Here is a 25,465-nt window from a genome sequence, read left to right as displayed (position 1 = left end):
ACGAGGCCATTCCCTTCGGCAGGTTCCATGCGAGGACCTTTCAATGGGACTTACTGGACAAGTGGTCTGGATCACATCTTCAGATGCATCGGTTAATCACCCTATCCCCCAGGGCCAGGGTGTCTCTCCTGTGGTGGCTGCAGAGTGCTCACCTTCTCGAGGGCCGCAGATTCGGCATTCAGGACTGGGTCCTGGTGACCACGGATGCAAGCGTCCGAGGGTGGGGAGCCAGTCACACAGGGAAGAAATTTCCAAGGTTTGTGGTCAAGTCAGGAGACTTGCCTTCACATCAACATCCTGGAACTAAGGGCCATATACAACGCCCTACGTCAAGCGGAGACCCTGCTTCGCGGCCAACCGGTTCTGATTGAGTCAGACAACATCACCGCGGTGGCTCATGTAAACCGACAAGGCGGCACAAGGAGCAGGGTGGCGATGGTGGAAGCCACCAGAATTCTTCGCTGGGCGGAGAATCACGTAAGCGCATTGTCAGCAGTGTTCATCCCGGGAGGGGACAACTGGGAAGCAGACTTCCTCAGCAGGCACGACCTCCACCCGGGAGAGTGGGGACTTCATCAAGAAGTCTTCACGCAGATTGCAAGTCGGTGGGAACTGCCACAGGTGGACATGATGGCATCCCGCCTCAACAAAAAGCTACAGAGGTATTGCGCCAGGTCAAGAGACCCTCAGGCGATAGCTGTAGACGCACTGGTGACACCTTGGGTGTTCCTGTCGGTCTATGTATTTCCTCCTCTTCCTCTCATACCCAAGGTGCTGAGAATCATAAGAAAAAGAGGAGTGAGAACAATACTAATTGTTCCGGATTGGCCAAGAAGGACTTGGTATCCAGATCTGCAAGAAATGCTCACAGAGGACCCGTGGCCTCTGCCTCTAAGACAGGACTTGTTGCAACAGGGGCCCTGTCTGTTCCAAGACTTACCGCAACTGCGTTTGACGGCATGGCGGTTGAACGCCGGATCCTAGCAGAGAAAGGCATTCCGGATGAGGTCATTCCTACGCTGATGAAGGCTAGGAAGGACGTGACGGCTCAACATTATCACCGTATATGGCGAAAATATGTTGCTTGGTGTGAGGCCAGGAATGCCCCTACGGAGGAATTCCAGCTGGGCCGTTTCCTTCACTTCCTACAGTCAGGAGTGACTTTGGGCCTAAAATTGGGTTCCATTAAGGTCCAGATTTCGGCCCTATCCATTTTCTTTCAAAAAGAGCTGGCTTCTCTACCTGAAGTTCAGACGTTTGTGAAGAAAGTGCTGCGTATTCAGCCCCCTTTTGTGCTCCCGGTGGCACCTTGGGATCTTAACGTGGTGTTGAGTTTCCTGAAATCCCACTGGTTTGAACCACTCAAAACGGTGGAATTGAAATATCTCACGTGGAAGGTGGTCATGCTACTAGCATTGGCTTCGGCTAGGCGTGTGTCAGAATTAGCGGCTTTGTCACATAAAAGCCCCTATCTGGTTTTCCATGCGGATAGAGCAGAATTGCGGACCCGTCCACAATTTCTGCCGAAAGTGGTTTCATCCTTTCATATAAACCAACCTATTGTGGTGCCTGTGGCTACTACTGACTTGGAGGATTCCGAGTTACTTGATGTGGTCAGGGCTTTGAAGGTTTATGTAGCCAGAACGGCTAGGGTCAGGAAAACAGAATCTTTGTTTATCCTGTATGCTTCCAACAAGCTTGGTGCTCCTGCTTCAAAGCAAACTATTGCTCGCTAGATCTGTAATACGATTCAGCAGGCTCATTCTGCGGCTGGATTGCCGCTGCCAAAATCAGTTAAGGCCCATTCCACTAGGAAGGTGGGCTCTTCTTGGGCGGCTGCCCGAGGGGTCTCGGCATTACAGCTGTGCCGACGGCTACTTGGTCAGGTTCAAACACTTTTGCAAAGTTCTACAAGTTTGATACCCTAGCTGAGGGAGGACCTTGTGTTTGCTCATTCGGTGCTGCAGAGTCATCCGCACTCTCCCGCCCGTTTGGGAGCTTTGGTATAATCCCCATGGTCCTTACGGAGTACCCAGCATCCACTAGGACGTTAGAGAAAATAAGATTTTACTTACCGGTAAATCTATTTCTCGTAGTCCGTAGTGGATGCTGGGCGCCCATCCCAAGTGCGGACTTTTTCTGCGATACTTGTATATAGTTATTGCTGCAATAAGGGCTATGTTATTGTTGCATCAGGGTTGATCTGATGCTCTGTTGTTGTTCATACTGTTGACTGGGTAAGTTTATCACAAGTTATACGGTGTGATTGGTGTGGCTGGTATGAGTCTTGCCCTGGATTACCAAAATCCTTTCCTTGTACTGTCAGCTCTTCCGGGCACAGTTTCTCTAACTGAGGTCTGGAGGAGGGACATAGAGGGAGGAGCCAGAGCACACCAGAATCTAAATTCTTCTTAAAGTGCCCATGTCTCCTGCGGAGCCCGTCTATTCCCCATGGTCCTTACGGAGTCCCCAGCATCCACTACGGACTACGAGAAATAGATTTACCGGTAAGTAAAATCTTATTTTTTTAATCGTTTTACGTGTGTGTAGGTGCAAACGTGTTTCCTCTAGTGGTAGGTTTCTTATGAATTTCAGGATATGTATCTTATTATAAAGTATGTTAACATTTATTACACAAGGGAAAAAATCCATACTACTGTATATCATTCAGCCACTACATTTCCATATATTGTGTATGGACAGTATCATAAATGTTATACACTGTAGCTGCAGCAGCATTTTAATTTTTTTATTTTTTTCTAGCTGCAGAGGGACATTTTAATTTTTAAATATTGGAATTTTTTTTTGCTAATAATCAAGTGACGGCTGATAATTAATAAATTCTGCACAATACATTTACTCTTAATTTCTTTGTGGAAGTGTGTCATGGGCAGTGTTTAACAATAATAATCTCTGAATAAACTTAATCTCAAGAAAAGTCCTTTCTATATGACCCAAAAAGGCTTTATCCTATATAATAAAAGGCAAACGCTGCGCTTCACCCATATTGGGGGATTTCAAGTGGTTTGCGTGCTGACTGACACTAGATGGCACCCGACCAGAGCAATTTAAGTGTTGCTCCATTCGGGCGTGCACAGCCATCGGTGCTGACATTACTATTATGTTGTTTCGGCATTTTGACGGCCTGGTAACTAGTATTAAAATAATGTCCACTGTATTAAATAGTAGGTGATAATTTTCTTGGTTGCACAGAAATTCTGAAAGTATCTCTCCCACTGTATAACATTTATACTGGGATTCAGTGTGTTTGCATTGGTGTGATGTCCCATACATAGTGGTAAAGTAGGGTTCAGCTTACTGACGCTGGGATACCGACAGGGCACCATACCGCTGCCTGTATACCAGTGAGGTAGGTGATTCCCCCTCTATGGGTGTCCACGACACCCATAGAGGGGCCGAGCCCTCAGTGTGGCGAGCACGCAAGGGGCTTTGTTGCGCTCGCCCCTCTTCTGGCATTATTTCACTTAGGATGCTGATGTCGGTATACTGACATTCGGCATCCCGTGCGGCGGTAATATATACCACTCCCACTGGCAAGATAGTGTAGGTTCAGTTTCCTGTTGGGTTCAGAGCAGTGTCATACGCACTGTGGTGCTGGATTCCTCATTTAGCTTTGTTAGGCCATATGTGGTCCAGAGGTGTGCCCCAGCTGTCCCCAGAGCAGAAGTGTTCTTGATTATCTATACATGCTCACTATGGTACCTGACCACAGAATTTAGCCATAAAGTTTACCGCAACGCATTCAACCAGTGTTGTAGGGAGTGTGTCCAGGTCGGCCACTTTAAGTCACCTCACTATAGACCTGAATCATCTCACTCCTTGTCAGCATTACAGGTCTGTCCCCCAACTTGACAATCAAATATCTGCCCTTACGTGCTCCCCTGTCACACATTGACAAAGTTCACAACTTACTCATTTGCTTATATGTTGTGTGGTGAAGTATCCGATTGCTTTCAACTCAAAGGAAAGTAACACCCCACCCCCAACAAATCATCAACCACCACATCTAATTTATCACCAAGATGGAGTATATTTAAAGAATTCCAATAAATTAAGTAATACCTTTCATAAAATCTACAGACCATGAGATTCTTACTATAGTACACACTGCTAGCTAATACATGAGTTGTGGGACACTCCTAAAGAGTTATAGCCCCCATCAACTCAGTCACACATTTCATACTGCCCTAGTCTACCAGGATTTTCTAACCGACCCGTGTCACACACAGTATATACTCTAAGGGGTCTATTTACTAAGCCTTGGACAGAGATAAAGTGGATGGAGATAAAGTATCAGCCAATCAACTCCTAAATATTTTTCAAACACAGCCTGTGACGTGGCAGCTCATTGGCTGGTACTTTATCTCCATCCACTTTATCTCCCCTTAAGACCCAGAGTTTTGGCATGTAGCATTATTTACTTTAACTTAATTGTATATGGAATGAAAAACACAGTTTGTATGAATTATAATTTGAATGTACAGGTACATCACTGGAATGTGATCATGGTAACATGAGTTCCAGTCACATATTTTGAACCAATCTCCATGTAGTTCTCCATACATTCTTTGTGTTGATGTTTTTGTTATGTTTATCTTTTACAAGATTGTTATTGGCAAAGGAATTCTAAAATGGCCGACATCCCAACCCCTGAAGTCTAGTTGTCAGCTCTCGGCGGGAAGTCTTTCTTCTATTAGAATTGAGAGTGTCCATGCGTGTTAGTCACATAGCTCCTTTCTGTTTTGCTGCTAATCCGTCATGGTGTGAAAGCTGTAATGCTTTTGTCTCCACAGGACACATATGCAGGACCTACAAGAGGTCACTCAGGATCTGCACTATGAAAACTTCCGCTCTGAGAGATTAAAACGGACTGGCAAGTAAGTGTATATGTAGTGTTAGACTTTGATGTATCACGTTTGTTGCCAATATTGCCACAACTTGTTAAGGTGAATAATCACCTGTTACTTGCTCTAGGCCAGTGGAAGAGGAGGTATTGGACAAGGACATGATACTGCAGCAGAAGGAGGCTGAGGTGAGTGATCAATGTTACATTATAACTCCCTAGCATCATACGTGTGTGCAGCAAGGATGTCTCTCACACACAACTTCTGCTAATAACCGAGAGACAGTGTCTTGGGCATTCATGGGCAGAGCCATCCAGTGGACACACTGATTGAAATGGCCCTACTGTACCTATACAACAGGCATATTGCTTCAAAAATCGCTGTGGATTTTTCAAAAATATTTGTTATATGTAACACACCATGTGGAAGTCCCACAGTTATTACACTTTCTCCTTCATCCACTAGGGGCCACTGGAGCACAGTTACAATGGGGAAATAGTAGGCAATAATTGGGAGCTGGCACTTTAAAAATTCTAACACTGTGGCTAGCTCCTCCCCTACTATGTCCCCTCTCCAAGCCAGTCTTTAATTTGTGCCCAAGGGAGCTGGTTCACTTGGGTCTTCTCTGAAGAATTTTATTTTATTATTTTTTTATTTTTTTTCTTACTTACACTCACAGACTGGCAGCTCTGCCACTGCCAGTCTGCACCGCGGGAGGCTGCCGGCGGAGTCCCATCGCAGCTGCGTGCGGCTCGGGATGGGCCCCGGCTGAAGGAGACACTAGCTCTCCGGAGCCGGCCGGACACCGCTGCGTGCGGAGCGTGTCGGGGCCGCTCCATCGGCTGAAGATTCCGGCAGCTCGGCGGCGGTAAGTATACGTGGCCGGACACCGCGGCGCGTGTCGCGGCCACTCCACCACATTATTAAATGCTGAGTGCTCCTCTGCCTCCCCCCCCCCCCCCCCCTTCCACCGCTACTACATGTTTTAGTTAAAGGTGTCACAGGGGCTTGGGTAGCTCTGGCTATTTTCTTTATTTATTTAATACAGAGACCTCAGTTCAGATCGGGCTTGTCTCCCGCCCGCCCCCCTCCCCGCTCGGATCCCCGCTCAGCGCGGCTCACAGAGCCGCTACGGGGATCCTGTAAAAGGCGCAAAGCAACTTCAAACTTGGCGCCTTTGCGGAGGGTGGCGGAGCTTAGTCCCGCTCTCCGACGCCGGAATCAGCGCGCACTGGCGGCCATTTCCGTTGCAGCAGTGCGGGACGGAGAAGTGCCACGGCACTGCACAGCACAGTGAGCCTGTTACAGTGGGGAAGGGGGGCACTGGGGGGTATCTATATACTTCTTTACAGCCTGTAGCTGCACAGTATCGTGCAGGATAGATCGGGCTGCTGTGGCTGCATTTTTCCCTACTCTCCCCCCACCCTCCCCTTCTGCCTATTGCTGTTTTCCTGTGGGGGAGGGTCACAGTGTTAGGTGCTGCCATGGCCAGTAAAGGCTCCAAGGCAACACAAAAACAGGTTCAGGTTTTATGTGAGGAGTCAGAGCCATTTGCTCAGCCCTCCTCAGAACCCCAGAGCGCCCCTGCATGGACGACACAACTCACAGAGGTTATGTCTTTGCTGACTAGGGAACTAAAGGCCTCTCGGGAAGATAGAGAGGCGGCCCGGTTCCGACAGCTTGTCCCGGCACCGGAGCCAGAACCTGCTTGGGCTGTCTCATTGGCAAAGTCAGTAGAAGGACTCTCTAGGGCGGTAATCCCTTCCCAAGTTCCGTCCTTTAGCCCCCCTCAACAGGCTTCTAAAAAGAGATTACTAGCCTCTGTGTTGCAGGACTTTGACGATGATATGCCTCAATTAGATGAGGCAGGGTTAGATGTACAGGATATACAGGATGTCGATATACCGGATACTGATGACGATCAGGTGTACGGGGACTCTGAACCAGTAGCTCAGGGTATAGAGGCTCTTATTACTGCTATTCGCTCAGTATTACAGGTGGAGGAGACGGAGCAGGACCTTACGCCCTTCAAGGTTTGGCACCAACCAATGCTTGCCGGTGACTTTTGCCTGGAAACATCCAGACGCAAAATTTCAGGTATCAAGAAAAATTTTGTCTTTCTATCCTTTTCCCGCAGATAGCAGGAAATGTTATGAGACCTCTCCGATTGTAGATCCTTCGGGGTCTCATCTGTCCAAAAAGACGGTCCTACCGGTTCCGGGAGCAACTTCGCTTAAGGAGGCGTCTGATAGGAAGTTGGAATCCACCTTGAAGACTATTTACTCTGCGGCGGGGGTATTACATCGCCCGGCGCAGGTAGGTTGTTGGGTCAACAAGGCGATCGAAGCTTGGGCGGAGCACTTGTCCTCTGGAATTCGTGACGAATTGCCGGCGGATCAATTGATACAGTGGGCGGAACATATCCGTGAATCAGCCCTTTATCTTTGCGAAGCGTCCAAGGACATCTGTATTCTCGGGGCTAGGATTTCCGCTTTAGCAATTGCGGCCCGCAGAGCTCTCTGGCTCCGGCAGTGGCAAGCGGATACGGAATCCAAAAGGGCAGCAGAAGCGTTGCCCTTTACGGGTGGGGTTCTGTTTGGTAAGGATCTGGATGCCTGGATCTCTCAGGTCACCGGTGGTAAGTCGACTTATCTTCCTTCTGCTGCTCCAGCCACTCGCAGGCCATATAGGGGTCCTTCCTTTCGCTCCTTTCGTACCCCTTCCAGGTTCCGAGGCCAGGCCAGGGGAGGAACTTCTACCTTCCGTGGCCATAGAGGTAGAGGCAGGGGTAGAGGGTCCGCAGCCTCAGCTCAGTCAGAGGTACCACTACCACCGCATGACGGGCTTCCCTCCCACCTGGGAGATCACAGGGTGGGAGCTCGTCTGTGGGATTTCAAGGAGGTCTGGGTACAGTACTGTCCGGACGCTTGGGTCCGGGATCTAATCACTTGCGGTTACAAGCTCGATTTTCAGGAACAACCGCCCCAGCGTTTTTTTACCACGGGTTTGCCAGTTTCCGACAACCGCGGAGTTGCCTTACAGGCAGCGGTCCAGAAGCTTCTATCCGCAAGGGTGGTGATCCCTGTTCCCTCTCATCATCGGAAGCAGGGCTATTACTCAAGTCTGTTTCTCGTACCGAAGCCGGACGGCACAGTCAGGCCAATCCTGAACTTGAAGGATCTCAATCCGTATTTGAGGGTATTCAAGTTCAAGATGGAGTCCCTCCAGTCTGTTATTGCGGGGTTGGAGAGAAACGAGTTTCTGGCATCCTTAGACATCAAGGATGCATACTTACATGTTCCCATTTGGCCGCCTCATCAGGCTTTTCTCCGGTTCGCGATACAGGACGCTCATTTCCAGTTCCAGGCCCTTCCTTTCGGTCTCTCTTCTGCTCCCAGAGTGTTCACAAAGGTCATGGCGGTCATGATGGCCCTACTTCGGAAGCAGGGTGTGACGATTGTTCCCTATCTGGACGATCTGCTAATAAAAGCAAGCTCTGCAGAACTGTTGCTTCAGAATATCTGGATGACGCAGGACCTTCTGATTCGTCACGGGTGGATCCTGAATTTCCCGAAGTCTCACTTATGCCCCTCACAACGGCTGTTGTTTCTAGGGATGATTCTCGACACGGTCCGTTAGAAGGTTTTCCTTCCTCAGGACAAGATCCTGTCTCTGCAGACACTGGTAAGGTCGGTTCTTCGAAACCATCGGGTGTCAGTGTATCTGTGCATTCGCCTTCTGGGAAAGATGGTAGCAGCGTTCGAAGCTCTTCCGTACGGTCGCTTCCACTCTCGACCGTTTCAGCTGTGTCTTCTACATCAGTGGTCTGGATCTCATCTGTTCCTTCATCAAAGGGTGACGCTATCTCCAAAGGCACGGTCGTCGCTTCTCTGGTGGCTCCAGTCGACGCATCTGTTGGAAGGAAGGCGGTTCGGTGTATGGGATTGGACTCTCCTCACCACGGACGCCAGTCTGCGAGGCTGGGGAACAGTGACCCTGGAACATCGGTTTCAGGGGCGCTGGTCAATACACGAATCCGCTCTCCCCATAAACATTCTCGAACTAAGGGCGGTGTACAATGCTCTGCTTCAGGCGTTCAGTCCGACAACGCCACGACGGTGGCGTACATCAACCGTCAGGGCGGCACTCGCAACCGTGCAGCGATGAGGGAGGTCACCAACATCCTTCTCTGGGCGGAGACGAATGCTCTGTCCTTCTCGGCGATATTCATTCCGGGAGTGGACAATTGGGAAGCCGATTATCTAAGCCGACAGGATATGCACCCGGGAGAGTGGTCTCTACATCCCCAGGTGTTTTGGCAACTGCTCCGCCGGTGGGGAAAACCACAGATCGACCTCATGGCGTCCCGCCTGAACCATCAGTTGCCTCTGTATTACTCTCGGACGAGGGACCCGGCGGCGGCGGGCGTGGATGCTCTCACGGCTCCTTGGAATTTCCGGTTCGTTTACCTCTTTCCTCCATTCCCGCTGTTGCCACGGGTTCTGCAGCGCATCAAGAGAGAAAACGCTCTGGTCCTCCTGGTGGCTCCGGATTGGCCACGCAGGGTTTGGTACTCCACCCTACACCTGTTGTCGGTAGCCGAGCCTTGGCCCCTGCCACTACGAGACGATCTTCTACAACAGGGTCCTTTTCTTTATCCAGACTTACGCAGGCTACGTTTGACGGTGTGGCTGTTGAGAAAGCCATCTTGAAAGGAAGGGGATTCCTCGTACGGTTATACCTACTATGCTTCGGGCTAGAAAGTCAGTCACATCGTCTCACTACTACCGCATTTGGAAGGCTTATGTAGCCTGGTGTGAACATCGAGTGTTTTCTCCTTCCGCGTTTTGCTTAGCCCGCCTTCTCCGTTTTTTGCAGGCAGGTTTTTCAGCAGGCTTACGACTGGGTTCGCTAAAGGTGCAGGTCTCTGCTCTTTCGGTTTTCTTCCAGAAAAAGTTAGCCCTGCTGCCGGAAGTCCAGACTTTCTTTCAGGGGTTTCTTCGAATACAGCCTCCCTTCGGCCCCCCGACAGCGCCATGGGACCTCAATCTGGTCCTCTCCTTTCTGCAGTCTTCATTGTTTAAGCCCCTGGAATCAGTGGAGATAAAATATCTCACCTGGAAGGTGGTTCTTCTCCTGGCACTGGCTTCAGCTAGACGGGTGTCGGAACTTGGGGCTCTCTCTTGTAGGTCTCCTTACCTGGTGTTTCATGCGGATAGGGCCGAGCTTCGTACTCGTATGTCTTTTCTACCTAAGGTGGTGTCTGATTTTCACATCAATCAACCTCTTGTGGTTCCGGCACTCTCGTGGACTCTCCGGATTCGAGATCATTGGACGTTGTCAGGGCGCTCAAGATCTATGTGGAGAGGACTTCAACTATTCGGAAGTCAGATTCCTTATTTGTTCTCTACAATGCTGCTCGCCGTGGTTGGCCGGCTTCTAAACAGACTTTGTCTCGATGGATTCGACTAACCATCAGACAAGCTTATTTGGCAGCTTCTCGGGAACCTCCATCTTCGATTTCAGCGCACTCTACGCGCTCTGTGGGACCTTCGTGGGCGGCTGCCCGTGGGGTCTCCATGACTACTTTATGTCGGGCGGCTACTTGGTCGGGCCGACATACGTTTGTCAAATTCTACAAGTTTGACACGTTTGCGGCCTCTGCATCGCAGTTTGGCCGAGCGGTGTTACAGGACTCTCAGCGCTCTCCCACCCGTTTTGGGAGCTCTGTGACGTCCCCATTGTAACTGTGCTCCAGTGGCCCCTAGTGGATGAAGGAGAAATCAGGATTTTGGTACTTACCGATAAATCCCTTTCTCCGATTCCACAGGGGCCACCGGACGCCCACCCAGCGCTGTTTCCTCCTTTTTTGGTTAACGGTTTGCAGATCACTATGTGACTGCTTGTTTGGTTCAGTTTTACCTTTTTGTTAGGTTAAGTTCCAGGGTTGTTTTGTGTTATCCTGGTTTACATGGCGGCGTTAACCTCCTCTACCTTCAAGTTTGTTTATTACAGCTCTCCTCGGGCACAGTTTTACGTAGACTGGCTTGGAGGGGGGACATAGTAGGGGAGGAGCTAGCCACAGTGTTAGAATTTTTAAAGTGCCAGCTCCCAATTACTGCCTACTATTTCCCCATTGTAACTGTGCTCCAGTGGCCCCTGTGGAACCGGAGAAAGGGATTTATCGGTAAGTACCAAAATCCTGATTTTTTGCAAAATCTGTCTTTGTGCACTTTAGTTATACTCTAATAAAGGGAATTCTAACACTGTATTTTTTTATTTTCCCTTTGTATTTGCCAAAATAAGTGAATGTATTAAAAATAAAAAGTTATTGTTATGGAACTTAGATCCTATGTCAGTGCTAGTAATCCTGACTCACACAGAAAGTTAGACCAGATCAGGTGCGCTGATCAGATAACAGTAAGCAAATGATACTTCCCTCACAATTCCTCTGTCGTAGAGTTTAGCATGTACTTCAGACAAACGGAATATATATGTGGGGGGGGGGGGGGGGGAATCCAAATATGGTGTAGTATGTTCAAAGTAAAACAATTTTTAATACAATCAAGTTTAAGTTGCCAATAAAACCATTAAACAGATAATGTTAAAAATGGTAATGGATGGAGGTTTACCAGAAATTGGTATAATGAAAGCCTTAAATAATGCCTTTAAGATGTATCTCGCTGGTGTGTATATTGCAGAACAAACATCCCAATGCGTAAAAGTAAAAGTGGAGGTTTGCCAGATTTTCAAGAGGTATGTGCCTTTAAGATGTCACCATGGGGAGTTACCGTAACCTGTCTCCAAAGTCCACACAACTCCGTCCGTCTGGTGAATCGCCCTTTAACAGTAGTTTTCCTGTCATACAGTGCTGACGCGTTTCGGGATCTCTCCCTTCCTCAAGGCTGCATACTACTGTTACGCATTGGGATGTTTGTTCTGCAATATACACACCAGCGAGATACATCTTAAAGGCATTATTTAAGGCTTTCATTATACCAATTTCTGGTAAACCTCAATCCGTTACCATTTTTAACATTATCTGTTTAATGGTTTTATTGGCAACTTTTACCTGATTGTATTAAAAATTGTTTTACTTTGAACATACTACACCAGATTTGGAATTTTTTCCCCCCCACATATGGATTCCGTTTGTCTGAAGTACATGCTAAACCCTACGACAGAGTAATTGTGAGGGAAGTATAGTTTGCTTACTGTTATCTGATCAGCGCACTTCATCTGGTCTAACTTTCTGTGTTCACGCTATTATCTTGGTATTGGGGATACCTTTTGACCAGCTTGTTTGCAGCTCATCTGTCTTGGCGCCTGGACACTATTAGCATAATCCTGACTCACAGTTCAGCAGAGATGCCATTGCTTCTTTTCTCTTCTCCGTAGTCCTAGAACTTTCCTGTTATCTGCCCTATTTGTTTACTATAGGTGTGTGAATACTTTTGCAGCACAATAGCTTGGGGTGTGTAGATGGAACATGAATAATGTAGAAAGTGCATGAGATTTATGTGGATATGGTCATTCTAGAAAGACTGAATTTATGACAGGGCCCAATCAAAATAGTAGCAGAAGCACAATTGCGAGTTTGCTCATAGTCTGCGCAGAGAGATAAAGCTATGTCAGATTTGTACATTCCCCTGTGCTGGACACAAGTAAGAAATGCATCTCTCCAAGTTACAGTCCTTTTAGGTTCATGGTATTGTGTGCATACAATGAGCTGATTACCCGCTTATCTATAAACTGTAGATTATTGTTTGTATTTTAATATGTTGGGGAGAGTATGGGTTATTTTCTGGCAGGTTATTATTGATCTGCATTTTAGTATACGTGAGACTGGTGCAGCGGCCACTGTTAGATGTGTATGCCTGCCACAGGGTGTGCTCTGGGGAGTTGCTGTGAATAAGTCTTTTATGTAAAATATTGCTCCTGGAAATGGTTTAGCCCCTTTCCTGTGCTAGTGTACAGCAGTCTATTTCCTGTACTGGAGTAGTGTGCGTTTGTCACAGCTGCTAAGAGAAACGTGAACACATTCATAGTTCCAGGTTTTATGTAGTAACATTCATGAATTGTGTTCATTGATATCTTGTATTTTTCTTACTAGTGGGGCTGAATCCAATATGTACGGTATTGCATAGCCTGAGGAAAGCGGCTATGCAGTGTCCTACAACTAATATGCTAATGCTGCTGGAGGCATCTGGTGGAGAAATACACCTCCTGCCAGCATCTGTGATCGAGTGCTGCGTCCGAAGACGCAGCATCTTATCAGCGATAGCTGCAGCCATCATCGTAAGCAGAAGCTTACTCTGACTGGATGTCTGAACTGCTGTGCCAGGTCCAGGAAGTCTACATCCGGTGACACGACCCTGAGCTCGTGACATCTACAAAACAGAGGTGACTGGCATGCTGCAGCTAAGGGAGGACTGCGAGCAATCAAGCAGGACTTGTTCTGCGCATGCAATATCCCCCTCACCCTTGGGTTAGTACATAAACTATCGGGTTTATGTACTAACCTGAATCAGGCCCAGTATCCCCAACGCCGAACAGTCACTGACTAGAAACATCATCATTCTCAATCAGTCTGTTTGCTAAATCAGTGCTTGTCTGTCTTGTGTATGATTGTCGCTGCCTGAAAGAATGTGCGTGTCCACATGAAAAAAAAATGTGTGTATGACTGACATTGGTGTTTTTCTCTAACGTCCTAAGTGGATGCTGGGGACTCCGTCAGGACCATGGGGAATAGCGGCTCCGCAGGAGACAGGGCACAAAAAGTAAGCTTTTAGGATCACATGGTGTGTACTGGCTCCTCCCCCTATGACCCCCCTCCAAGCCTCAGTTAGGTTTTTGTGCCCGTCCGAGCAGGGTGCAATCTAGGTGGCTCTCCTAAAGAGCTGCTTAGAAAAAGTTTTTTAGGTTTTTTATTTTCAGTGAGTCCTGCTGGCAACAGGCTCACTGCATCGAGGGACTTAGGGGAGAGAATTTCAACTCACCTGCGTGCAGGATGGATTGGATTCTTAGGCTACTGGACACCATTAGCTCCAGAGGGAGTCGGAACACAGGTCTCACCCTGGGGTTCGTCCCGGAGCCGCGCCGCCGACCCCCCTTACAGATGCTGAAGATTGAAGGTCCGGAAACAGGCGGCAGAAGGCTCTTCAGTCTTCATGAAGGTAGCGCACAGCACTGCAGCTGTGCGCCATTGTTGTCACACACTTCACACCAGACGGTCACGGAGGGTGCAGGGCGCTGCTGGGGGCGCCCTGGGCAGCAATATATAATACCTTTTATGGCAAAAGAATACATCACATATAGCCATTAAGGCTATATGTATGTATTTAACCCATGCCAAATGTCTAAAACTCCGGGAGAAAAGCCCGCCGGAATAGGGGGCGGGGCTTATTCTCCTCAGCACACAGCGCCATTTTCCTGCTCAGCTCCGCTGTGAGGAAGGCTCCCAGGACTCTCCCCTGCACTGCACTACAGAAACAGGGTAAAACAGAGAGGGGGGGCATATTTTGGCGATATTTTTATATATTTAAGCGGCTATAAGGAACAACACTTATATAGGGTTGTTCCCATATATATTATAGCGCTTGGGTGTGTGCTGGCAAACTCTCCCTCTGTCTCCCCAAAGGGCTAGTGGGGTCCTGTCTTCGATAAGAGCATTCCCTGTGTGTCTGCTGTGTGTCGGTACGTGTGTGTCGACATGTATGAGGACGATGTTGGCGTGGAGGCAGAGCAATTGCCGATAATGGTGATGTCACCCCCCAGGGAGTCGACACCGGAATGGATGGCTTTGTTTATGGAATTACGTGATAATGTCAGCACATTACAAAAATCAGTTGACGACATGAGACGGCCGGCAAACCAGTTAGTACCTGCCCAGGCGTCTCAGACACCGTCAGGGGCTGTAAAGCGCCCTTTACCTCAGTCGGTCGACACAGACCCAGACACAGACACTGAATCTAGTGTCGACGGTGATGAAACAAACGTATTTTCTCTAACGTCCTAGTGGATGCTGGGGACTCCGTCAGGACCATGGGGAATAGCGGCTCCGCAGGAGACAGGGCACAAAAGCAAGCTTTTAGGATCACATGGTGTGTACTGGCTCCTCCCCCTATGACCCTCCTCCAAGCCTCAGTTAGGTTTTTGTGCCCGGCCGAGAAGGGTGCAATCTAGGTGGCTCTCTTAAAGAGTTACTTAGAAAAAGTTTTTAGGTTCTTTATTTTCAGTGAGTCCTGCTGGCAACAGGCTCACTGCATCGAGGGACTTAGGTGAGAGATTTTCAACTCACCTGCGTGCAGGATGGATTGGATTCTTAGGCTACTGGACATAGCTCCAGAGGGAGTCGGAACACAGGGCTCGCCCTGGGGTTCGTCCCGGAGCCGCGCCGCCGACCCCCCTTGCAGACGCTGAAGATGAAGAGGTCCGGAACCAGGCGGCAGAAGACTCTCAGTCTTCATCAGGTAGCGCACAGCACTGCAGCTGTGCGCCATTGTTGTCAGCACACTTCACACAGCGGTCACGGAGGGTGCAGGGCGCTGGGGGGGGGCGCCCTGGGCAGCAATGTATAATACCTGTATGGCGAAAAATACATCACATATAGCCCTTGAGGCTATATGGATGTATTTAACCCCTGCCAGATATCTAAAACTCCGGAGAAGAAGCCCGCCGAAAAGGGGGCGGGGCCTATTCTCCTCAGCACACAGCGCCATTTTCCCTCACAGAAAGGCTGGTGGGAAGGCTCCCATGCTCTCCCCTGCACTGCACTACAGAAACAGGGTTAAAACAGAGAGGGGGGGCACTGATTTGGCGATATGTATATATATTAAAAAAATATAAGGGAGGAACACTTATATAAAGGTTGTCCCTGGATAATTATAGCGTTTTGGTGTGTGCTGGCAAACTCTCCCTCTGTCTCCCCAAAGGGCTAGTGGGTCCTGTCCTCTATCAGAGCATTCCCTATGTGTGTGCTGTATGTCGGTACGTGTGTGTCGACATGTATGAGGAAAATATTGGTGAGGAGGCGGAGCAAATTGCCTGTAATGGTGATGTCACTCTCTAGGGAGTCGACACCGGAATGGATGGCTTATTTATGGAAATTACGTGACAATGTCAACACGCTGCAAGCCGGTTGACGACATGAGAGGGCCGGCGAACAAATTAGTATCTGTCCAGGCGTCTCAAACACCGTCAGGGGCTGTAAAATGCCCATTTACCTCAGTCGGTCGACACAGACCCAGACACGGACACTGATTTCAGTGTCGACGGTGAAGAAACAAACGTATTTTCTTTTAGGGCCACACGTTAAGGGCAATGAAGGAGGTGTTACATATTTCTGATACTCCAAGTACCACAAAAAAGGGTATTATGTGTGAGGTGAAAAAACTACCTGTAGTTTTTCCTGAATCAGATAAATTAAATGAAGTGTGTGATGATGCGTGGGTTTCCCCCGATAGAAAATTATTGGCGGTATACCCTTTCCCGCCAGAAGTTAAGGCGCGGTGGGAAACACCCCTCAGGGTGGATAAGGCGCTCACACGCTTATCAGAACAAGTGGCGGTACCATCTACGGATAGGGCCGTACTTAAGGAGCCAGCTGATAGGAGGCTGAAAAATATCCTAAAAAGTATACACACACATGCTGGTGTTATACTGCGACCAGCGATCACCTCAGCCTGGATGTGCAGAGCTGAGGTGGCTTGGTCGGATTCCCTGACTAAAAATATTGATACCTTTGACAGGGACAGTATTTTATTGACTATAGAGCATTTAAAGGATGCATTTCTATATATGCGAGATGCGCAGAGGGATATTTGCACTCTGGCATCAAGAGTAAATGCGATGTCCATATCTGCAAGAAGATGTTTATGGACACGACAGTGGTCAGGTGATGCAGATTCCAAACGGCACAAAGATATATTGCCGTATAAAGGGGAGGAGTTATTTGGGGTCGGTCCATGGGACCTGGTGGCCAGGGCAACTGCTGGAAAATCCACCGTTTTTTACCCTAAGTCACATCTCTGCAGAAAAAGACACCGTCTTTTCAGCCTCAGTCCTTTCGTCCCTATAAGAGTCATATCTGCCCAGGGATAGAGGAAAGGGAAGAAGACTGCAGCAGGCAGCCCATTCCCAGGAACAGAAGCCCTCCACCGCTTCTACCAAGTTCTCAGCATGACGCTGGGACCGTACAGGACCCCTGGATCCTACAAGTAGTATCCAAGGGGTACAGATTGGAATGTCGAGAGGTTTCCCCCCTCGCAGGTTCCTGTAGTCTGCTGTACCAATGTCTCCCTCCGACAGGGAGGCAGTATTGAAAACAATTCACAAGCTGTATTCCCAGCAGGTGATAATAAATTTACCCCTCCGACAACAAGGAAAGGGGTATTACTCCACACTATATGGTGGTACTGAAGGCTAGGTGAGACCTATTCTAAATCTGAAAAATTTGAACACTTACAAGGGTTCAAATCCAGATGGAGTCACTCAGAGCAGTGATAGCAAAGAACAAGGGGACTATATGGTGTCCCGGGACATCAGGGATGCTTACCTCCATGTCCCAAAATTTGCCTTTTCTCACCAAGGGTACCTCAGGTTCGTGGTACAGAACTGTCACTATCAGTTTCAAGACGATGCCGTTGGATTGTCCAAGGCACCCCGGGTCCTTACCAAGGTAATGACCGAAAGGAGGATTCATCTTCAAAGAAAATGGACGACCTCCTGATAAGAACAAGGTCCAGAGAACAGTTGGAGGTCGGAGTAGCACTATCTCAAGTAGTTCTACGACAGCACGGGTGGATTCTAAATATTCCAAAACCGCAGTTGTTCCGACGACACGTCTGCTGGTCCTAGGGATGATTCTGGACACAGTCCAGGAAAAGGTGTTTCTCCCAGAGGAGAAAGCCAGGGAGTTATCCGAGCTAATCGGGATCCTCCTAAAACCAGGAAAAGTGTCAGTGCATCATTGCACAAGAGTCCTGGTAAAAATGGTGGCTTATTACGAAGCGCTTCCATTCGGCAGATTTCACGCAAGAACTCTTCAGTGGGATCTGCTGGACAAATGGTCCGGATCGCATCTTCAGATGCATCAGCGGATAACCCTATATCCAAGGACAAGGGTGTCTCTCCTGTGGTGATTACAGAGTGCTCATCTTCTAGAGGGCCGCAGATTCGGCATTCAGGATTGGATGCTCGTGACCACGGAGGCCAGCCTGAGAGGCTGGGGAGCAGTCACACAAGGAGTGTGATCAAGTCTGGAGAATTCTCTCCACATAAATATACTGGAGCTAAGAGCAAATTTATAATGCTCTAAGCTTAGCAAGACCTCTGCTTCAAGGTCAGCCGGTATTGATCCAGTGGGATAACATCACGGCAGTCGCCCACGTAAACAGAAAGGGCGGCACAAGAAGCAGGAGGGCAGTGGCAAAACTGCAAGGATTTTTCGCTAGGCGGAAAATCATGTCAGCAGTGTTCATTCCGGGAGTGGACGACTGGGAAGCAGACTTCCTCAGCAGGCACGACCTCCACCCGGGAGAGTGGGAACTTCATCGGGAAGTTTTCCGCATGATTGTGAACCGTTGGGAAAGACCAAAGGTGGACATGATGGCGTCCCGCCCGAACAAAAAAATGGGACAGGTATTGCGCCAGGTCACGAGACCTTCAGGCGATAGCTGTGGACGTCCTGGTAACACCGTGGGTGTAACAGTCGGTGTATGTGTTCCCTTCTCTGCTTCTCATAACCAAGGTATTGAGAATTATAAGACATAGAGGAGTAAGAACTATACTCGTGGCTCCGGATTGGCCAAGAGGGACTTGGTAACCGGAACTTCAAGAGATGCTCACAGAGGACTAATGGCCTCGGGAGCTAAGAAGGGATTTGCTTTCAGCAAGTACCATGTCTGTTCCAAGAGGAACCGTGGCATCGGCCTTTAAGAAAGGACCTGCTCCAGCAGGGACCTTGTCTGTTCCAAGACTTACCGCGACTGCGTTTGACGGCATGGCGGTTTGAACGCCGGATCCTAAGGGAAAAGGCATTCCGGAAGAGGTCATACCTACCCTGGTCAAAGCCAGGAAGGAGGTGACCGCACAACGTTATCACCACATGTGGTAAAAATATGTTGCGTGGGTGAGGCCAGGAGGGCCCCACGAAAAAAAAAAAAAATTTCAACTAGGTCGATTTCTGCACTTCCTGCAAACAGGAGTGTCTATGAGCCTCAAATTGGGGTCCATTAAGGTTCAAGTTTCGGCCCTATAGATTTTCTTCCAGAAAGAATTGGCTTCAGTTCCTGAAGTCCAGACGTTTGTCAAGGGAGTATTGCATATACAGCCCTTGTGTGCCTCCAGTGGCACCGTGGGATCTCAACGTAGTGTTGGGATTCCTCAAATCATATTGGTTTGAACCACTCAAATCTGTGGATTTGAAATATCTCACATGGAAAGTGACCATGCTGTTGGCCCTGGCCTCGGCCAGGCGATTGTCAAAATTGGCGGCTTTGTCTTACAAAAGCCCATATTTGATTTTCCATTCGGACAGGGCAGAACTGCGGACTCGTCCCCAGTTTCTTCCTAAGGTGGTGTCAGCGTTTCACCTGAAACAACCTATTGTGGTGCCTGCGGCTACTAGGGACTTGGAGGACTCCAAGTTGCTAGACGTTGTCAGGGCCCTGAAAATATATATATATATATAATTCCAGGACGGCTGGAGTCAGAAAGTCTGACTTGCTGTTTATATTGTAGGCACCCAAAAAGCTGGGTGCTCCTGCTTCTAAGCAGACTATTGCTCGTTGGATTTGTAGTACAATTCAGCTTGCACATTCTGTGGCAGGCCTGCCACAGCCAAAATCTGTAAATGCCCATTCCACAAGGAAGGTGGGCTCATCTTGGGCGGCTGCCCGAGGGGTCTCGGCTTTACAACTTTGCCGAGCAGCTACTTGGTCAGGGGCAAACACGTTTGCTAAATTCTACAAATTTGATACCCTGGCTGAGGAGGACCTGGAGTTCTCTCATTCGGTGCTGCAGAGTCATCCGCACTCTCCCGCCCGTTTGGGAGCTTTGGTATAATCCCCATGGTCCTGACGGAGTCCCCAGCATCCACTAGGACGTTAGAGAAAATAAGATTTTACTTACCGATAAATCTATTTCTCATAGTCCGTAGTGGATGCTGGGCGCCCATCCCAAGTGCGGATTGTCTGCATTACTTGTACATAGTTATTGTTACAAAAAAATCGGGTTATTATTGTTGTGAGCCATCTTTTTTAGAGGCTACTTCATTGTTATCATACTGTTAACTGGGTTCAAATCACAAGTTGTACGGTGTGATTGGTGTGGCTGGTATGAGTCTTACCCGGGATTCAAGATCCTTCCTTATTGTGTACGCTCGTCCGGGCACAGTACCTAACTGAGGCTTGGAGGAGGGTCATAGGGGGAGGAGCCAGTACACACCATGTGATCCTAAAAGCTTGCTTTTGTGCCCTGTCTCCTGCGGAGCCGCTATTCCCCATGGTCCTGACGGAGTCCCCAGCATCCACTACGGACTATGAGAAATAGATTTATCGGTAAGTAAAATCTTATTTTCAAGTAGGGCCACACGTTATATGATCACGGCAATGAAGGAGGCTTTGCATATCTCTGATACTACAAGTACCACAAAAAGGGGTATTATGTGGGGGGTGAAAAAACTACCTGTAGTTTTTCCTGAATCAGAGGAATTAAATGATGTATGTGATGAAGCGTGGGTTAACCCAGATAGAAAAATGCTAATTTCAAAAAAGTTATTAGCATTATACCCTTTCCCGCCAGAGGTTAGGGCGCGCTGGGAAACACCCCCTAGGGTGGATAAGGCGCTCACACGCTTATCGAAACAAGTGGCGTTACCGTCTCCTGATACGGCCGCCCTCAAGGATCCAGCTGATAGGAGGCTGGAAACTACCCTGAAAAGTATATACACTCATACTGGTGTTATACTGCGACCAGTCATCGCCTCAGCCTGGATGTGCAGTGCTGGGGTCGTCTGGTTGGATTCCCTGACTGAAAATATTGATACCCTGGATAGGGACAGTATTTTATTGACTATAGAGCAATTAAAGGATGCTTTCCTTTATATGCGAGATGCGCAGAGAGATATTTGCACTCTGGCATCGAGAGTAAATGCGATGTCCATATCTGCCAGAAGGAGTTTATGGACGCGACAGTGGTCAGGTGATGCGGATTCCAAACGACATATGGAAGTATTGCCGTATAAAGGGGAGGAATTATTTGGCGTCGGTCTATCGGATCTGGTGGCTACGGCAACTGCCGGAAAATCCACTTTTTTACCTCAGACCCCCTCCCAACAGAAAAAGACACCGTCTTTTCAGCCGCAGTCCTTTCGTTCCTATAAGAACAAGCGGACAAAAGGACAGTCATATCTGCCTCGGGGCAGAGGAAGGGGTAAGAGAGGGCAGCAAGCAGCCCCTGCCCAGGAACAGAAGCCCTCCCAGGGTTCTGCAAAGCCCTCAGCATGACGCTGGGGCCTTACAAGCGGACTCAGGAACGGTGGGGGGTCGACTCAAGAATTTCAGCGCACAGTGGGCTTGCTCACAGGTGGACCCCTGGATTCTACAGGTAGTATCTCAAGGTTACAGGTTGGAATTCGAGAAGTCTCCCCCTCGCCGGTTCCTAAAGTCTGCTTTGCCAACGTCTCCCTCGGACAGGGCGACGGTATTGGAAGCCATTCACAAGCTGTTTGCTCAGCAGGTGATAGTCAAGGTACCCCTCCTACAACAGGAAAAGGGGTATTACTCCACGCTATTTGTGGTACCGAAGACCTATTCTAAATCTCAAATCTTTGAACCTGTACATACAAAAATTCAAGTTCAAGATGGAGTCACTCAGAGCAGTGATAGCGAATCTGGAAGAAGGGGACTTTATGGTGTCCCTGGACATAAAGGACGCTTACCTGCATGTCCCAATTTGCCCTTCACATCAAGGGTACCTCAGGTTCGTGGTGCAAAACTGTCATTATCAGTTTCAGACGCTGCCGTTTGGATTGTCCACGGCACCTCGGGTCTTTACCAAGGTAATGGCCGAAATGATGATCCTTCTACGAAGAAGAGGCGTATTAATTATCCCTTACTTGGACGATCTCCTGATAAGGGCAAGATCCAGAGAACAGCTGGAAGACGGAGTAGCACTAACCCAACTAGTGCTGCAACAACACGGGTGGATTCTGAATTTTCCAAAATCTCAGTTGACCCCGACGACACGTCTGCTGTTCCTGGGAATGATTCTGGACACGGTTCAGAAAAAGGTGTTTCTTCCGGAGGAGAAAGCCAGGGAGTTATCCGAACTTGTCAGGAACCTCCTAAAACCAGGGACAGTGTCTGTGCATCAATGCACAAGAGTCCTGGGAAAGATGGTGGCTTCTTACGAAGCGATTCCATTCGGCAGATTCCACGCACGAACTTTTCAGTGGGATCTGCTGGACAAATGGTCCGGATCGCATCTGCAGATGCATCAGCGGATAACCTTATCGCCACGGACAAGGGTGTCTCTTCTGTGGTGGTTGCAGAGTGCTCATCTGTTAGAGGGCCGCAGATTCGGCATACAGGACTGGGTCCTGGTGACCACGGATGCCAGTCTGAGAGGCTGGGGAGCGGTCACACAAGGAAGAAACTTCCAGGGAGTATGGTCAAGCCTGGAGATGTCTCTTCACATAAATATACTGGAGCTAAGAGCGATTTACAATGCTCTAAGTCTGGCAAAACCCCTGCTTCAGGGTCAGCCGGTGTTGATCCAGTCGGACAACATCACGGCAGTCGCCCACGTAAACAGACAGGGCGGCACAAGAAGCAGGACAGCAATGGCAGAAGCTGCAAGGATTCTTCGCTGGGCGGAAGATCATGTGATAGCACTGTCAGCAGTATTCATTCCGGGAGTGGATAACTGGGAAGCAGACTTCCTCAGCAGACACGATCTACACCCGGGAGAGTGGGGACTTCATCCAGAAGTCTTCCACATGATTGTGAACCGTTGGGAAAAACCAATGGTGGATATGATGGCGTCCCGCCTCAACAAAAAACTGGATAGGTATTGCGCCAGGTCAAGAGATCCTCAGGCAATAGCTGTGGACGCTCTGGTAACACCGTGGGTGTTCCAGTCAGTGTATGTGTTCCCTCCTCTGCCTCTCATACCAAAAGTACTGAGAATTATACGGCAAAAGGGAGTAAGAACGATACTAGTGGCTCCGGATTGGCCAAGAAGAACTTGGTACCCGGAACTTCAAGAGATGCTCACGGAGGATCCGTGGCCTCTACCTCTAAGACGGGACCTGCTTCAGCAGGGACCGTGTCTATTCCAAGACTTACCGCGGCTGCGTTTGACGGCATGGCGGTTGAACGCCGAATTCTAAAGGAAAAAGGCATTCCGGAAGAGGTCATTCCTACACTGGTAAAGGCCAGGAAGGAGGTGACTGCACAACATTATCACCGCATTTGGAGGAAATATGTTGCGTGGTGTGAGGCCAGGAAGGCCCCCACGGAGGAATTTCAACTGGGTCGATTCCTACATTTCCTGCAAACAGGATTGTCTATGGGCCTCAAATTGGGGTCCATTAAGGTTCAAATTTCGGCCCTGTCGATTTTCTTCCAGAAAGAATTGGCTTCAGTTCCTGAAGTCCAGACTTTTGTAAAAGGAGTACTACATATACAGCCCCCGGTTGTGGCACCGTGGGATCTTAATGTAGTCTTGGATTTTCTAAAATCCCATTGGTTTGAGCCGCTCAAATCGGTGGAGATGAAGTATCTTACATGGAAAGTAACCATGCTACTGGCCCTGGCTTCAGCCAGGAGAGTATCAGAATTGGCGGTTTTATCATATAAGAGCCCATATCTGATTTTCCATACGGACAGGGCAGAACTGCGGACGCGTCCTCATTTTCTGCCTAAGGTGGTGTCAGCGTTTCACCTGAACCAGCCTATTGTGGTGCCTGCGGCTACTAACGAGTTGGAGGATTCCAAGTTGTTGGACGTGGTCCGGGCATTGAAAATATATATTTCAAGAACGGCTGGAGTCAGAAAGTCTGACTCACTGCTTATATTGTATGCACCCAACAAGATGGGTGCTCCTGCTTCTAAGCAGACGATTGCTCGTTGGATTTGTAGCACAATTCAACTTGCACATTCTGTGGCAGGCTTGCCACAACCTAAATCTGTCAAGGCCCATTCCACAAGGAAAGTGGGCTCATCCTGGGCGGCTGCCCGGGGAGTCTCGGCATTACAACTCTGCCGAGCTGCTACTTGGTCAGGGGCAAACACGTTTGCAAAATTCTACAAATTTGATACCCTGGCTGAGGAGGACCTTGAGTTCTCTCATTCGGTGCTGCAGAGTCATCCGCACTCTCCCGCCCGTTTGGGAGCTTTGGTATAATCCCCATGGTCCTGACGGAGTCCCCAGCATCCACTTAGGACGTTAGAGAAAATAAGAATTTACTTACCGATAATTCTATTTCTCGTAGTCCGTAGTGGATGCTGGGCGCCCATCCCAAGTGCGGATTGTCTGCAATACTTGTACATAGTTATTGTTACAAAAAAATCGGGTTGTTATTTGTTGTGAGCCGTCTGTTCAGAGGCTCCTACGTTTGTCATACTGTTAACTGGGTTCAGATCACAAGTTATACGGTGTGATTGGTGTGGCTGGTATGAGTCTTACCCGGGGTTCAATATCCTTCCTTATTGTGTATGCTCGTCCGGGCACAGTACCTAACTGAGGCTTGGAGGAGGGTCATAGGGGGAGGAGCCAGTACACACCATGTTATCCTAAAAGCTTACTTTTTGTGCCCTGTCTCCTGCGGAGCCGCTATTCCCCATGGTCCTGACGGAGTCCCCAGCATCCACTACGGACTACGAGAAATAGAATTATCGGTAAGTAAATTCTTATTTTCTTTTCCATATAACCTTGGTTCCCAAACTGGTGCCACGGGCTGCTGGTCCATGACCAAATGAATATTTTTTATGGTCCATGTAATAGGCAAAACCAGGGCTAGTGGCTGCCAACCATAAAATATATTTACAGGCAGAATTGCAACCCTGTCTACCACCACGTAAAAGCTGGGCATACACTATACCAGAGGTTCTCAAACGCAGTCCTCAAGGCACCCCAACAGTCCAAGTTTTAAGTATATCCATGGTTCAGCACAGATGGTTAAATCAAATTGAGGCGCGTTAGAGAAGCTCTGCACTGTCTGCCACATCTGGCTGGTTGGAATGAGAACCTGGTAATGGATGCGAGCAAATGACAATCGACCATTTGCTCCCAAACACTGGAAAATGGACAAAACCTGTAGTTCAGACAAATTGGTTAAATCATGGATTTAACCAATTTGTCTGAACTACAGGTTTTGTCCATTTTCCAGTGTTTGGGAGCAAATGGTCAATTGTCATTTGCTCGCATCCATTACCAGGTTCTCATTCCAACCAGCCAGATCTGGCAGAAACTTCTAGCTTAGGGGTACCTTAGGGTTGGCCTCTACATGATACAAAATGCAGTTAGGACACACTATACGTTTACCAAACATAACAATGATCTATGAAAAGAAACTTTCATGGACAGAAACACAG

General features: G+C 48.6%; 1 protein-coding gene across 4 annotated transcripts in view; it reads left to right on the top strand.

Moving 5' to 3' along the window:
- The window catches only part of LOC135070418 (septin-2A), a 286,079-nt gene that overhangs the window by 181,242 nt on the left and 79,372 nt on the right, over positions 1 to 25,465 (top strand). For all 4 annotated transcript variants that reach the window (XM_063964763.1, XM_063964764.1, XM_063964765.1 and 1 more), the window contains 2 exons: positions 4,815 to 4,898; positions 4,996 to 5,053. In XM_063964763.1, the coding sequence (XP_063820833.1) occupies positions 4,815 to 4,898; positions 4,996 to 5,053 (142 nt within the window). The remainder of the gene's footprint in view (positions 1 to 4,814; positions 4,899 to 4,995; positions 5,054 to 25,465) is intronic.

Source organism: Pseudophryne corroboree, chromosome 1 (genome assembly GCF_028390025.1).
Source record: "Pseudophryne corroboree isolate aPseCor3 chromosome 1, aPseCor3.hap2, whole genome shotgun sequence".
NCBI classification, from domain to species: Eukaryota; Metazoa; Chordata; class Amphibia; order Anura; family Myobatrachidae; genus Pseudophryne; species Pseudophryne corroboree.
The sequence above is the reverse complement of the archived record's forward strand: the minus strand, read 5'-3'. Positions and strand labels throughout refer to the sequence as shown.